Raw genomic sequence first — 16,739 nt, 5'->3', positions numbered from 1 at the left:
GAGGGAGCGGATGGACCACGGAAGATGAACGTGGTTTCTTATGTGCTAAAGATGAGGGAGCAGCTGGAGAAGACCACAGCCCTCGCACGAGAGAACCTACTGCGGGCACAGGCCAGACAGAAGGTCTGGTATGACAGGGCGGCCAGGTCACGGAGCTTTGAGCCAGGTGAGGAAGTGTTGTTGCTTTTGCCAACATCAGAAAACAAACTGTTGGCTAAGTGGCAGGGCCCTTACCAGGTCAAGCGGAAGATGGGGCCGGTGACATATGAGGTCTGCATTCCAGCTCGCCGACAGCCGCTGCAGACCTTCCACATCAACATGCTGAAGAAATGGCATGCCCGGTCACCACCATCGACACCGGAAACACCAGCGACACCACTGCAGTCCCTGTATGTTCGCGCCATAGAGGAAGAAGAGGAGGTCACCGAGCAGTATTTCCCCAGTGCCCAGCAAGCGAGTGAGCTGGTCTTGGAGCATCTGACAATGGAGCAACATTAATGGATAACCAGGTGGTTCCTTACGATGCAGCCGTTTGACTTCGAGGTCCTGTACAGAGCAGGGGCCCAGAACTGTACAGCAGACTTCCTCTCAAGGACGCCTCAAGTAGCATCAGGAGAAGGAGGGGGAAATGTCACGGACTAGCGCCGCGACGAGACTAACACTGTTACAGACATGCAACACCGCACACCGCAACACAACACGCTTTACATTTTAAACTGAGCGGGAGTAAAAAATGCACAGCGGGTGCTTTTAAAAATGTTTTACCACATAAAACAAAAGGTTTACCTGGGTCTGTTCAATCCTGGTCTCACAACCAAACAGGAAGTGAAGGGGACCAGGTGATATTTATGAAGGGTGATTAGCGGGACCTACCACCTGTTTAATTTAGACAAGGGGGGAATTTGAATAGTACATGAATGATTGTTTTAATTTCTGTTTAGTACCCCCTTGTTATTCTTGTGTGTTTAGCTGTTTGTTATTCTTGTTATGGCCATGTGTTCTGTTCTGTTTGATCATTTTTTGTTTTATTTTGTTAATTGATTATATTTATTTTTTTGTGCATGGAAGGTGCCAGGTGGGAGGGGCTATGCCCATGTATAGCTCCAGGAGAGAGCTGAGGGGGCTCTGTGCTGTGTAATGGGCCTACTTTTTGAGGCATAGCCAAAGTACACGCCATTTTCATTGGCATTTTCTTTTGTTTGTTGTAAAATCTTTCTTCTTAGTTTATTATTATTATTATTTTATCATCACTGTCAATAAAATACACCTTCAGCACCTCATCATCGCAGTCCCTCGTCCTTTGTGTCTTGCACCCTCGGTGCACCCTAACAATGGGTATGCACTTTGCACTTTGTTGTACGTTGCTCTGGATAAGAGTGTTTGCCAAATGCTATTAATGTAATGTAATGTAATGTAATGTAATGTAATGTAATATAACCAATATATTTGTTACAGATGTTACAGTGGGAAATAATTGCTTATGAATGTGAACAACTGCGATAACTGACATATGAAGTGCCATATGGCATAGGCTACATTTCACTAATGTACAGAAATGTTTCTGAATTAGCATATGTGAGATGCAACTGACAATAGCCAAGAGCATAAAACTGTTACAGCACACAGTGTTCAGATCGGACATATTGGGATTCTGGGATTAGCCTATGGAGCTGGCCTAATTGGGTGAGAAACTGTACAACGCTTTAAAAGGTTTGTAGAAGAGCGCCAAAAAAAAAACTTTTACGAAAATGATCATATTTTCACTCATCTTTTTATAATAAAAAACTATCAAACAGATTGTTATGAGATTTTCAGGATTCATTTTAATAGTGCGTTGCAAAATATTTTTTATGTATATTGGTCCCAGAATGGTGAAACGACGAGGCTGGCGATTTTCATGTTTTGAATGCAAGTGTGGTTCGGAGATTATCTAACAGAGACGGTGCAGTGCCTCTGTTAATAACTCTAAGTGCATCCAATTAACTTAAGTCTTTCAAAGTTATGACTACTACTACTAGTGACCTCTGCTAACACAACTAATAACAATAACAACAATACTAATACCAATAATAATAATAATAATAATAATAATAATTTTCATAGGTACTTTTCATAGTTCTGCAAACTCAAGTGTTTAAAATGAGATGACCGACTAATATAGATAGAGATTAGTCTGAATATTATTGAAAAAAGGGTGTCATAATTGTAGGGACTACAACTTCCACATTCCCACAGGAAAATTCTGCAACGTCCACCACGAATGACGTCTAACTTGGTTCAGCCAATCCCGTAATGGCAGGAGCAATAAACTTTCCCGTATAAGAGCAAGACACGTTCTTGGGATCTCTCTTCTGCTTCATCTCTTCACTTCACTTCACTCTTCTCTTCTCCCACTTCTTCGACGCACCATTTTTGGCCATTCGCTTCAGCTCATCTCCCACGAGACTCGGACAGAGGCTGAATGCTGCACAGCGCACTACCAGGACTACGGACACACCCAGTTACCTTGCGGTAACTTTGTTGCCTGTAGCGAGTGGAAACTGGTGTACGCGGAATGCTACATCAGTTTACCCCTGCAAAGCTCACCAAAGAACAACAGCAACAAACTTTTCCACCCGGAAAAGGGACCAAAGAACATCCTTCCAGCAACCGAGCGGACCAGATGACAACACGCAGCTAAGAACATCGCGGCTCCTACAAGGACAGCACGTCTTTTGGATCCAATGCGTATGGACTCAGTAAGAGAACAAACATTCAGGCATAGCCAGTGTTAGTTATCATTGGAATGTATTTTGTTAGCTATATATGTACGTGAATTTATTTGCCGTCTTTTGCGCATATATAGAGTAAACTACGCAAGTAGTCTTCTCACAGCTAACAATAACTAACACACCCAGAACTCTAGCTTACCCAAGCTAGCTACTCCCACTTTTACCTTTCCTTTGTTCAAGTGACACGCGCGCTTGCACGCGTCACACACACGCACACACACATACCCAACAAAATTTCCTTACTAACTTCCCGTTAGTTTATCTGTTCTGTGTTTTACGTTTGTTTAATAAATATATTTTATTAAACCCCGGTGTCCGTTTTGGAATCACATAGACATGAGAGCCGAGTTAAAGCAGTCTTTCGAAGAACTTCCAACCTCCAGGTTATCGGTATGTTCAATAATTAATATTGGTTATTTTAATTATTAATTGAAATACTAAATTTGTGGTTGGATATTTCTGATAACAGTAATTTTATGAGACTGATTACTTTTTGCAGTTATACTGCTACATAACATTAACTGGCGCCCCTGTTTCGTAGAGAGTGAAATCCGTTATTTGGCGGCCCGTGCAAGGACCCTACATAATTTGGGGCCCCGTGCGAGGACCCCTACATATTTTGGAGCCGGTGGGAGGACCCCTACATAATGATCCACCAAGAAGAAACACATAACAAATGTGTTTTACTTTCCACAAACAAATATCTATCAACTTGTGTCTTATAAATTTCAATTTAAATGAATATGCACTGATTTGTACAAATGCATACATATTTGTGAATGCATATTTTCCCTATTGCAAATATCTCATACCTGATATGTGAAGAGCAAAAATATGTTTTTCGTGTATTTTTTTTGATAACCCAATCTTAAATGTGAAATTGGTTTGTGAAGTGTAGAATCTGCATTTCTGGATGATATGACATGCATGCATTCAGTGACATGAGTTTGTGAGTTTCCTTGTTTATTTTAAGACATCCCTTCTGCAGTTCCTGTGCAATCCACACACAAATAGCTATCCATCCACTTTTTCTGTGTCCCCGAAAGCAAGTAAGCCAGCTACATGTTGTGCTCTTCTGTGGTCGTTGTGTATAGAACGTCAAAAAGGTCACAATTCACCAAGTTTTCTCCATGGTCCCTTTGCTCAGAAGGCTAGCACGCACAAACAAGACCACAAAATTTTTCGCAAATTCTATAAGTTCACAGAGCAAAACCCAGAACCATTGCAAAATTGGAACATGGACTGGAGCAAAACAGCTGTTTAGGCTGAATCGTGTTTTTTTACTTTGACAATGATTTTTGGAATTATGTTATGAGGGAGCATTGTTGGGTTAACCTGCCACAAGCTTTCACTTTCCTACACTTCACTACATTATCCAGGAATACTGGCTAGCACATAAGTGGAATTATTGTGAAATTGGTCAGATTCTGATAAAATGTACAGCTAATTGCTGGCTAGCTATGAAAAAGATAAATGCATAGCCTGCTTAGATCAAATTGCTGAGCTAACTTAGCAATACTCCCATGTAATTTGATCGACAAATGCAGATTCAACACTTCACAAACCCATTTTATATCCGAGACTGGGTTGTTGCAAAAAATACACAAGGACATTGGACACGTATTTGTGAAAAATTGAAAATATGGAAAATATGCATTCACAAATACGTATCAATATGTACAAATCAGTGCACATTAATTTAAATGGCAACATGTTGTGTCTCTTATGTGTGGTTCATGTTACATGTATTTGTCAATAATATTGAGACTAATCTCTCTCCATATACTGCCCACTCTAAGACACAAGTACTGGCCCATCCTTTATGAGCAATGTCCCCCTTCCTTTTAGCACTTTCATGCTGATATAGCCCGTAGCTGCATGCTTGCTTCTCACGCAAATAGCCTCAACCTCACATGCATCTTCCTAAGCACAGCTGCCCGAGCCACCAGCAAGGAGTTGCCCCTCAGGGACCTCCTGCCTCTGTCTCTGGCAAGGCACCTTCAATCGACGGAAAAAATACCACATGCTCCCTGGGTGCTACATAGATATGCCCTGGAATTTCACAAAAAGCCCTCCCTTTCTTTATTGGGATCAGATACACCATTTGGTGTCTGACCAGCTTTGAGACATAGTCTTACAATTAGTAGTGCTGCTGGTGAAAGACACCATCCACATGGTAGAGCCCGCAAACTAACACAGTGGTTTTTACTCCTGGTACTTCCTGGTGTCAAAAGGGAACAGGAATCCCCTTCTGGATTTGTATGAGCTAAACAAGTACCTTAATGTGGCTCACTTCAAAATGGCAAGGCATACACAGATTCTACAGTGTGGCCACTGACTGACTGGCCAAACAGTGGCCATTTCTACGCATGATGTACCAAAGTGGTACAAATGCTGTGTGCTTCCCTTTAACCTGTCCCAAGACCCCTGCAAATTCTCTGCATACATTGATGTTTTGTTCGCCCTCTTGTGGCTGCAATAATTGTCCATCATGAATTACCTTTATGGGTGGGTTCTGCTGGCAGGAAGTTGGGAGATGCACAAAATACTGCACATAGACCACCTGAAGTGACAGAGTCCTCATGGGACAATTCTGAATTGAAAAGATGCAACAACCATTGCTGGTTATGATATCTAGATATTTTGTCAATATAGGTCTAGAGTAGCTAGACTTGAGCCACCTGTCACATTCTATTCACTTACCAACATGCTCTCAGCACATCTTATATTATTTTTCAATACTGGAAGGCAATACATCTTACATCAGAACTCCCATAGAATTAACACAAATTATGCTAATTATGTTTACCACTGACGACAGACACTCTAGATCGACTGATACTGGAACTCCTGAGCATGCATGAGCTCTGAGAATGCAACTTGCAGAGGGAACTTCAACATGGCAGTGCACTCCTGCTAGACAAGCAAGCCATCTTGTATTGGAGAAAACCAAAACGATGATAACAACCTAAATAATTGGAATCCGCCAAAAAAGAAAAAAAGAAAAGAAACCTGTTATTTCCTAGTCGGAAAAAAACATACATTCTCAACGTGGAGGACCTGGCAAAATGTATTGACGTTACTTTTATTGGGACATAATGAAAGACAACACTCACCTGCCAACAGAAACCACCAACCCTTCAAAGAGAAAGAAGGCTGACTCCTCCACCAGCACAGATGATCTTATCTCCACCGAAATCGAGGTCAGTGTACTCGCTTCTATCAACAAAAAACTAGATGTCCTTGGTTCATCAACAAATAAAAGAGCTGCGTGCTTGATTGACACGCTTCAAAAACATAACAGCGAACTCCAAACAACAGTAAAAACCCTCTCCAGCCAAATGGATGATGTCTTATAATAAAACAATCAAAGAAACTATCATCGACATACAAACCAGAAGCATGCATGATCATTTCATATTCTCAGGGACTCCAGAAAGTACACAGGACAATCCAGAAGCGTTAATTAAAGACTTCATGCAGCGAGAACTTAAACTCCAACCAGACATGGTTAACAACATAACTTTTCACCATGGTCCCCGTGCAATTATTGCTAAATTCGAACACTATAAACAAAAGGAATTGGTAAAAAGCAAAGGACGGGAACTGTGAGGCACAAAGTTTAGTCTCAGTGATTAGTCCCCCGGCAAATACATGAGCACCACAAAATACTGTGGTCAAAACACAGATCGAGGCAAGCGTGTCTCCCTCGTGGTGGACAAACTGTACATTGACGGACATTTATTTTGAGACTGCGAAACCACACCCTGGCTTTTCTAAAAAAAAAAAAAAAAGGCTTGAAATGATCATACTAACATCATAACCTCCTAACGTAACGTGTACCCAGCCCATTCCATTACTGGTAGCATTTAGTGTTATCTGTAATACAGACACTCTACTTTTCTCTTTTTTTCCCTTTCATTCATTCTCACTCTCTCTCTCAAACACACATGCTCGCACAACTCTTTGTCTCTCACTTATTGTTTGTCACAGTACCCATCTGTCTATTTCTGTTTTAAAACTAGGAGTAAGAAAGAAACTGTACGAAAATGGGGAAAGTCATTCAATCTCTTGTGCTGGAAAACAGACCTTAACCCACCTAAAATATGTCAAATTCATAAGCTGGAACATCCGTTGGATTAGTTCACAGGCAAAGAAAATTTAAATTCTAAATCACCTCACTGAATTACAGGCGAACATATGCCTCATACAAGAAACTCACCTAACAGACTCCGAGCCTCAGAAGTTTAAAAACAGTTTAAAAAAAGTTCTCTCATCAACCTACAACTCCAAGAAAAGAGGCGTATCAATTCTAATGAACAAAAGAATACCATTAATACATAACGCAACAATTACTGATCCTGAAGGAAGATATGCTATCATCAATGCCTCCATTAATAGCAACAATATCACCAATGCAAACATATATGGCCAAAATAATGATCCTACTTTCTTTCATACATTTTTCTCTTCACTAAATTATATTTCAAATTCAACAATAATAATGGGAGGCGACTTCAACACTGTTATTAAACCCGCTTTAGACAGATCTAGCCACACAGGTAATACTAGAAACTGGCACACCACCAAAACACTCAAACAGTACATGAGTGATTTTGGTCCTGGCGATAGCTGGCGATTAAAAAACCCCATCAACCAGAGACTATACATACTTCTCCCCAGTTCATAAATCCTTTCCTCAGTAGTAACTTGAATGGAAATGGTTACCCCATCACTAATCCATCCAGATCAAACTGGATTTATCAAGGGAAGACACTTTTCAAACAATATGAGTAGACTTTTTCAATTTAATTCATACATCAAAACAAAACAAAACTAAAACAATAATCGCTTCACTAGATGCAGAAAAGGCATTCGACAGAGTAAATTGGACATTCCTGTTTAAAACACTCAACAAATTTGGCTTTGGAGAATCGTTTATTCGCTGGATAAAAATATAATTGACCAATGGCCACAGATCCTACTAACAGACTAACATCACAGAGTTTCACCCTGCACAGAGGGACCAGGCAAGGATGCCCACTCACCAGCTTTATTCGCCTTATTCATTGAACCACTAGCCACTGCAATATGTCAAAACAATAACATAAAGGGAATCCATACCCCCTCGATCCGCCACAAAATCAGCCTTCACGCAGACAACATATTGCTCTTCCTACAAGACCCATCAAACTCCCTGCATGAGGCCATCAGGCTCATTAATTAATTCTCTCAAATATCCGACTTTGCTATAAATTGGACAAAATCATTTTTTTATTTTACCCTTAAATAGCACTGACTGGAATGCTACATCTCAGAACTTGCCCCTCACCTCCACTAGCAATATTAAATATATGGGTAGAAATATTTCCACCAAGCTGAGTTCATTCCATTCCATTAAAAAATACAATTGAAGATGTTTTAAATCGTTGGAAAACTTACAACTTTCTCTAATTGGCAGAATAGCAACTGTAAAAATGACCATACTACCAAAAATTAACTACCTCTTCAGAATGATTCCAACCCAGCCCACCACAAAATGGTTTAATTCCTCAAACTCGATCGCAACTAAATTCTACTGGAAAAATAAAACATCCCGGATCCAATGGATAGAAATAGAACAATCAGAATGTAAGGGAATCGAACCCCGGTCCGTTACTTTACCCCATATGGCACAATACTAACCTACAACTAATACAATTCAACACAAACTATATTTAAAGTGAGAGATAATGAGAGATAAATATGATTTAGCAGTGCAACCCACATTCATATTTTGTGTGGACTCACATAGACATTACACATATACTCTAAATCATTTATGAAATAAATGTACCCAGAACTGCACTGGCATTTATATTTTGAAATTGGAGCCTTAAAGCAATAGTTCACCAAAAAGTTATCAGCTGATTTCTTATCTCAAAAATAGTCTAATGGCAAAATGAATTCACATTCAAAAGGATCTTTTCCATACATACATTACCTTCACAATCACAAATTAATGGTAAAGATAGGAAAGTGTTTGGGTTGAAATTAGCTGCTTCAAATTTTTTTTCCATTGATTTTGATATGAAGACCAGTACAGAATCTACTAGGCAATATAGATTAATTTAGCCATTAGGAACAAAGAGAACAGCGCCGACATTTTAATTTTGGGGTGAAATATGTATATATTATATTTAATGAGTACCCGTAATGATAGAGAAACGACTTCACTTCATCTTCATATGAAATAGTTGAAGTTACGGTAATTGTCCGGAAACATTGCAATGGCTGATTTTGCTAAACTTTCAGTTACCGTTCCGCCTGTGCCATTGCAAGTGGATTTTTTGACGTTTGTGATTTTTTAAACTAGTTAGCTAGGTCACTAAGCAAGCACAAAAAGAGAAGAGATGGGAGAGTTGCATGCGCTTTACTTTCTATAACTCGCTAACCAGGACCATGTAAATATTATGATACTAACTACAACACATGCTACACGCCAAAAGCTTAGAAACACATTCAGTTATTTCCACAGGGTCAGTGTGCGTTGGTGTGTGTGTGTGTGTGTGTGTGTGTGTGGCAGCAATTATTTCCACAGGGTCAGTTGCTGTAGCTTCTGAAATCAGCACCTTTTAATATGACAAAGTTATCCTCAAAATATATTTACGTCTTAATTACCTGCGTATATAATGCAGAATACTGCATTAGTGTGACCACTAGGTAGGCAGGGAAAGAGAATGAACAGAAAAGATGTCATGCCTCATGCCAGGATGTGCTAGCTGTGGATAGCTGCAAATCTGGAGGTAATGTTACATTAAGGCAATGTCATTTTCTAAGCTTGGCAGAGACAACTAGTCTGCTGTTGTTGATTTAATGTATATGCTTTACAGGACTTAATAACATAACTAGCTAGCTAGAAGTTGTTAATTGTCCTATTTAATGTTACATAGCTAGCTAGCTAACACAATTAGCTAGCAATGTTAATGTTACTTTACCACCAAGCCAATATAGACATTCAATGGTTAGAATAGCTACAGACTAACCAGATGATGTTTTTTGTGGTGTAAAGTATGTTACCCATTGATCCAGGGTCAGACATAATGTTCCTTAGTTATTTTGTGAAATCAGATCATAGAGCAGCAGGGCAACATAAGCCTGAAGTATAAATAGATAGATAGCTAGGTAAGTAACACATTAGTTGGGGTAACACATATATATATATATTTATTTAAGTTGACTAGCTTAGTTATAGCTTTGTACAGTTGTATCACCAGCTACTAGTAACTAACAAGCTAGTTAGCAATCAGTAGAAATCAGATCCTAGAGCAGCAGGGCAACTTAAGCCTGGAGTATACATAGATAGATAGCTAGGTAAGTAACACATTAGTTGGGGTAACACATATATTTATTTAAGTTGACTGGCTTAATTATAGCTTTGTACAGTTGTATCACGAGCTACTAGTAACTAAAAAGCTAGTTAGCAATCAGTAGCTAATGTTAGCTGAGCTAACTGGCATCTTGAAAGCAGTCAGAAATAGCCTGTCATGACAACGAGTGGTCCACTACCACCCTCCTCTAGTCTGTGCCCCGGAAACCAATCTTTGTGGACTCCCTCCCTTCACTGTCCTATTTTTCTAAGTGTAGAAATGACGGCTAAAACTAATGCCCTCCTCCACTCCCCCAGCGTAGTGTACAACGATGTATCTTTCAGCGGAAGTCTTTTCACATTTCTGGGTGATTAATTATGCGTAGCATACAACGATGTATACAACAGGGCCCCTCCATCACCTGTTACAAAATATGTACTTTATATGCTCCCTGTCTATGTCTACAAAACAAATTACCACATATAGCTAATAGGCTCAGAAACAGTCACGTGTGCTCCTCGGTTCCGCTTGGTTGCCAGTTCAGTATGAAGACGACTTTGGCTGAGTTCCCCAGCCAAATAATGTCGCACAGAAAGACCTGCAATTCAGCTAATTGAACTCTGCTCTATCAAATCTTACACAAACTCTGTTCTTCAATCACCAGTCCATCTTGCCAAGTGTCCCCGACGTTGAATGGTTTTAACATTGCTTATCCCCATAGTAATGTCAGCCGACATGCACGCAATATAGATTCAAATGATGTGATCACACATTTTGTTTCATTGTTGCTAATTACGCTACTAATAAGCAGCTACATAGTTTAGCCAACGGGGATTGCAGAATATAGGCTTATGCATTTTAATAATACCCAATTGGCAAATGCTGGGAGACAATGTATATGTGCGACAACACAGATTTTGGAACACGCTGGGATCAAATATCTTGTCCTTGTCAGTTCTGGAGATGGTTTTTGATGTCCCCTGTGAACAGTATAGGCTACTGATAACCAGTGCAACTTCCCCTGTTACAGTCAGGTGCTCGTAAAAGACAACATAGGCAACAATATACAGTACACCTACCAAAACAAACTTTTAAATAAAAAGGGACACACGTTCAAATTGATTTTGCCATTTGAGATCTAACAGTGTTCTGTTAAATTAAAAATAAACAAGCACGTTTTTTCATTCTAGCAATTAGAATGCATCAATGTAATTTACTCGTAGGCTGTTCCTATAGCATTTCATAAGACAACTTCCCTTGGTTTTCTTTATTTAGGCAATTATTTTTCTTCCTTTATTTAACCAGGAATACCAAATTGAGGTCAGAATCACTTTTGCAAGGTGACCTGAAAATGGGCCGATTTGAAAATTCAAGCACTTGTTAGCCTACTGTTGCTGCAGTTGTGTATGTTGTTATTATTAATTACGAGCATGAGATCTGATAATTTTTGTCTATTTAAAAAACAAATGTCTTTACGTGACTACTCCGCCACTTCAGCAAATATTTTCTGCTATATAACAGCATTAATGATCAGTAATCTCACTAATCAGTCATATTTTCACCTTAAAATTCACCAGAAATGAAAATTTCCTAGCTGTTCTTTAAAAGATTATGCCACTGGTGGTAACCTCCATAAAACCAGAGTGACTGCTAACAAGCAGGGCAGCTACAGATATTTAAGTAGCCTACAAAAACATGCATGGATGAATTTATTCAAACAACCATTTCCAAATGGCATATTTATTACCAATACATTTGTTACAGATGTTACAGTGGCAAATAATTGTTTATGAATGCGACCACTCATGACATATGAAGCGCCTAATAGCATAGGCTATGTTTCACTAATGGACAGAAATGTTTCTGAATTAGTGTATGTGAGATGCAACTGACAATAGCCAAGAACATAAAACTGTTACAGTACACAGTGTTCAGATTGGACACAGTTCTTTGCTGGAGGGATGTGACTGCTGTTCTGCCATATTGGCTCCATATGGCTCTGGCAATGTATAATCGTATGTTCCGTGAGTCCATGCCTCACAACAGACAAGCCAACTTTTCACTGTTCATTTTCAATGGGACCTCGTTCTGGAGAATATCCATTTTAACAACCGTAGCACATGAAAACCCCCTTTTTGGAAAAGGCACTAGTGCGTTTAAAAGTAGGACATGTTCCAATTGGGTGAGAAACTGTACACTGCTAAAAAATTGCAAAAAAGTGCAAAAAAATAAACTTACGAAAATGCTAATATTTTCACTCATCTTTTTAATAAAAACTACCAAACGGATTTTTATGAAATTTTCAGGAGTCATTTGAATAGCGTGTTTGGCTTATCAAAAGATTTTCATGCATATTGGTCCCAGAATGGTGAAACGACGAGGCTGGCGATTTTTGTGTTTTGCATGCAAGTGTGATTCAACCGTGCCTTTATTAATATAAGGTCATTCACAGGAGTCATATCACCCACCAAAAGATGTATAAAATGGGATTTGTGGACTCAGACACTTGCACTCACTGCTCTTTGAACACCCCTGATAATTACTTCCACTCGACCTGGCTCTGCCCGCCAACTGACCATTTCTGTTAACAAGTCACAGACCAAATATCTCATATAGCATTCTACTCTGTCCATCCCTATGTCTATTAGGAGACCTCTCAACAATCAACCCACCAAATCAAAATACTCAACCCTTACTCATTGCCCTAGCTATCACCAAGAAAACCATCCTCTTAAACAACACACAATAAACATAGCACTAAGATTAAATCTTCTCAAAGATTATCCATGAAAATAATCTCACACCAGCACCAAAGCTTACACTTTGAAAACATTTGGGGTCCTTTCATGAAATCATTTAATTTGCCTGTTGACTAATCCCCCGAACCTCACCCTCACCAACATATACTCATACTCTGAATCCAGAAACACTCTCCATGCAATACCATATCCCAATCCAGACCGTCCATAATCTTGCATATTTTCCTTTTACTATCTTTTTTTGTCTTTTGTCTCTTTATTTTTATTTTATTATTTTAAAAAAATATTCTCTCCCTTTTCCATACTCTCCAGTTAAGGCTCCAGTCAACAATCCAGTCTATATACCCACTTGTCCATCTGTCTGTTTGGGCTGCTTTTCACAAGAGACTTTAATTTTATGTGTTAAGGAAGACCATTCCCTTTTTTATAACATGCAGCCAACAAGGTATTGTGTTTATTTCACTTTGGTAAAATGTTGTTCCACATGCTGTGCAAGCTATTTTATGTTAAGCTAACATGGTCTCCATTTTCTCGTCAATACTGTGTGTTTAGTTTTCACGGTGGATTTGGAGTGAAGCCTTCAAATAAACCAGATCACAAATTACAGGAAAAGCCTCATGGCTGTGATCTTTGCCTGGGGTGTTTTCATTTGAATTCCATTTAAATCATGGAAGCATATTACTTTACGCATGTTGGAAAAATAGAGCTTATGTCATTTACTATTATTTTTTTTAGTTTGTAACATTTTTTGTGCACATTTATCAAGGGTGCCAGTAATTCTGGAGCCCACTGTATATGATATTCATAGAGTATGATAGACAATTGGCAAATTAAAGCAACACAAATACCTGGATGAAATAATTGGATACAGAGCTTTGAAACACACCCTGGTAGAATAGTATGCATTTGTTAAAAAAATAACAAACGTCAACCTAAAACCGGTTGACAGTTCAAGAGTATTGCATGTCATGCCTTAGAGCCATGAGTTATATTGGCAGTCACAACTTTTTCATTTCGCACTTGAGTTAAAAAATGGTACCCAGCATTGCGGAGACACAATGTATTCCTTTTGAACCCCCCTTTTGGTGATTTGGATCATTGTGGAGTCACAAATTGTGTTAACACTTTTTCGTCAAAGTGTAGCTACAGAATTTGCAGACATTACAAACTGAATATGAAATGCCCACTCAGATGTGCAGAAACATTTTCTGTAGTTATCATGGAAAATGCCAAACAAAAACGTTGCCATGTTCATCGCTATCATCTGTCTCAATTATGGTGTTTTGTAGACTTTACAGAGCAATTGAACTTAAACACCAGTAGCTAAATTCACCACCTTCAACGAGCTAGGCAAAACGGGTAACTTAAGCTGCATGAAAATGCTGTCCGGTATTTTGTCCAGAGTATTTTAACAAAAAAATTCTGATAAGGCCAAATATGATCTCAGAATGGCATCCAATTCAGAATTTTCAATGCGTCATTTTATATGGTCCTCAAAGAAGTTAAGAAGTTTGTCTTCTCTCTTTAAATGTCAGCGTTGTCTATACGTAGGCTAACGTTTCAGCAAATGCAAAAAAAACAAACAAAAAAAACATTACATACATTCGGGAAGAGCTTGCGTCTGCTTTTAAATGGGACCTATTACGCAAACATGCAATACATTGCAGCAGACAAAGGTGTCAACAGTGAATGCCATGCGTATAGCCTAGGCTACATATTCCGTACATAAATTGCTTGTATAACTGCACAATCACATGTGAAATATTTGCCATCCGTATAACAGATTTAAATCCGTGAGCTTATAAGTGGACAGACGGCATCAAAACGATTCTTCAATCAATTGCAAACATTTATGAACTAATTTTAGCGTTTTGTTTCACTTTATAAGAGATATCCGAGTTCTTCGGACGGCACATAGAACTCATAAAAATGCATTGTACAGTACTTTTTTTTCTCGAGTAAAATGTGCTTATCGACGAGTTAAAACACTTGCCATGACGAGCACTAACTCACCTAAGCAAGCGTTGATAAAACCGTACCACACGCATCCTCCCGGTCCGATGAGCCATCGTCCCTGTGTGCTGGCTGCGAAGCTGAACGGAGTTCCCAGCACGCACACCAGCAAATCACTCACTGAAATGTTCACTAGCAGACAGTTTATAGGGGAGCGCAGTATCTTGTAGCGAAAGAAGAGTATCAGGACTATCAGGTTGTTGAGAAAACCAAAAGTACCGATGAAACCCAGACACACAGCGACGACCAGGTGTCCGGTTGCGGTCAGTGTCCTGTCTGAAGTAGTCCCTTCCAAATGAACGGTGCTGTCACTCGAGCACCATGGGCTGTTGGCTTTTCCACAACTGATGCTCACGTTGGACACAATCATTGCAATCCGTTTTTGGCGCTGAGGAAATACGCAGCTTTTACTGAGCTAGAGTGTTTGTGTTTTTCTGAAGATGTGATATGCACTACTTTACTGTGGATTTCTGAGATGCTGCTGCATTCCATAGAGACTGGTGACATTTAAAACTTGTCACTATTGGAAGTCTCAGAGAAAGTTGAGGGGTCAAGAGGCAGTCGCAACAGCAACCGCAAGAAATTAGTTGGGAGTTGGGTTTCTCGGTACATCTGCCGCGGAAGTCGAAATAAAGTTACCCCACCCTCTCAGATATCTGGTCTTTAGCTTGTGAAATGAATGCATTTGAATGTGCTCCACCGTGTGGCGGACCACATCTACAGTATCAGTCCTGGCTACTGTCTCCCAGTTTATATTACCTTGCACTGCAGCTGACGTTTTCGGGCGGAAATCTCAGCAAACAACTTCATTTGGACAAGTTAATGGCTTGGAAATAGTATGCGGGATAAGACCTGAAACGGCCATATGACGTTTATTAATTCCAAGCTACTATTGTTGTCTTCATACGGAAACAGATGTTCTTTTATAATGGCTACTCTGCGCTAAATGAAGTAAACATTATGATATTATTTTTACTCTAATTCAAGCCAGCATTAAAATAACCTGTACGTTATCAGGCGTTCTGTTATAATAATGCGCGTTCTGGTTACAAAGCAGTTTTGGCCACCAAGTCAGTATAGGCTACTCGCGGACGAAAGAGGCGTCTATCTTTACAGCTGGTTTACACGCTCCTATATACAGAACGAAAGTACGCAAGATAGTGGAATAATTGGGAAAGTGCAAACAATGCGTAACCTATACTGACCAAGCATTTTATTCGGCACATTTTTACTTTTATTACACCTACGATTATCTAATCAGCCAATTGTGTGGCTGCAATGCATACAATCATGTAGATACGGGTCAGGAGCTTCAGTTAAATGTGAAAAATGTGAAATATGGGGTAAATTGTGATCGAAGTGACTTTGACTGATTGTCGAATATTTAGTTGCATAACCGTTGTATTTGATTACTGCTGCGCATCTGCATTGCATCGAGTCAACCAACTTCTGGCACCTAGAAACAGGTATTTCAGCCCAGGATGAACAAACTACATTCCACAGTTCCTGTGAATTTCTAGGTTTTGCTTCAGAACCCCACAAGTTTTCAATGGGGTTGAGGTGAGGTCGGGGGATTGAGCTGGCCACTCCATTACCTCAATCCTTTTTGTCTGGAACCAAGATGTTGCTCGCTTACTCATGTGTTTGGGGTCGTGTGTTGTTAACACCCATTTCAAGGGCATTTCCTCTTCGGCATTATGCAACATAATCTCTTCAAGTATTTTCATGTATTCTAACTAATCCATGATCCCTGGTATATGAACCCAACACCGTAGTATGAAAATATCCCCATACCATGCTTCACTCTCTTCACAGTCTACTGTGTTTGTTGATGACCACTAGACCTG

General features: G+C 39.5%; 1 protein-coding gene across 1 annotated transcript in view; it reads right to left on the bottom strand.

Moving 5' to 3' along the window:
• LOC133127101 (parapinopsin-like) overlaps window positions 1-15,262 on the bottom strand; it is a 72,309-nt gene extending 57,047 nt beyond the window's left edge. The window contains exon 1 of the mRNA XM_061239744.1: window positions 14,893-15,262. Within this exon, the coding sequence (XP_061095728.1) occupies window positions 14,893-15,262 (370 nt within the window). The remainder of the gene's footprint in view (window positions 1-14,892) is intronic.
• Between the last annotated feature and the right edge of the window lie 1,477 nt (window positions 15,263-16,739).

Source organism: Conger conger, chromosome 4 (genome assembly GCF_963514075.1).
Source record: "Conger conger chromosome 4, fConCon1.1, whole genome shotgun sequence".
In the NCBI taxonomy this organism is placed as follows: domain Eukaryota; kingdom Metazoa; phylum Chordata; class Actinopteri; order Anguilliformes; family Congridae; genus Conger; species Conger conger.
This window is presented reverse-complemented; position numbering and strand designations above follow the sequence as displayed.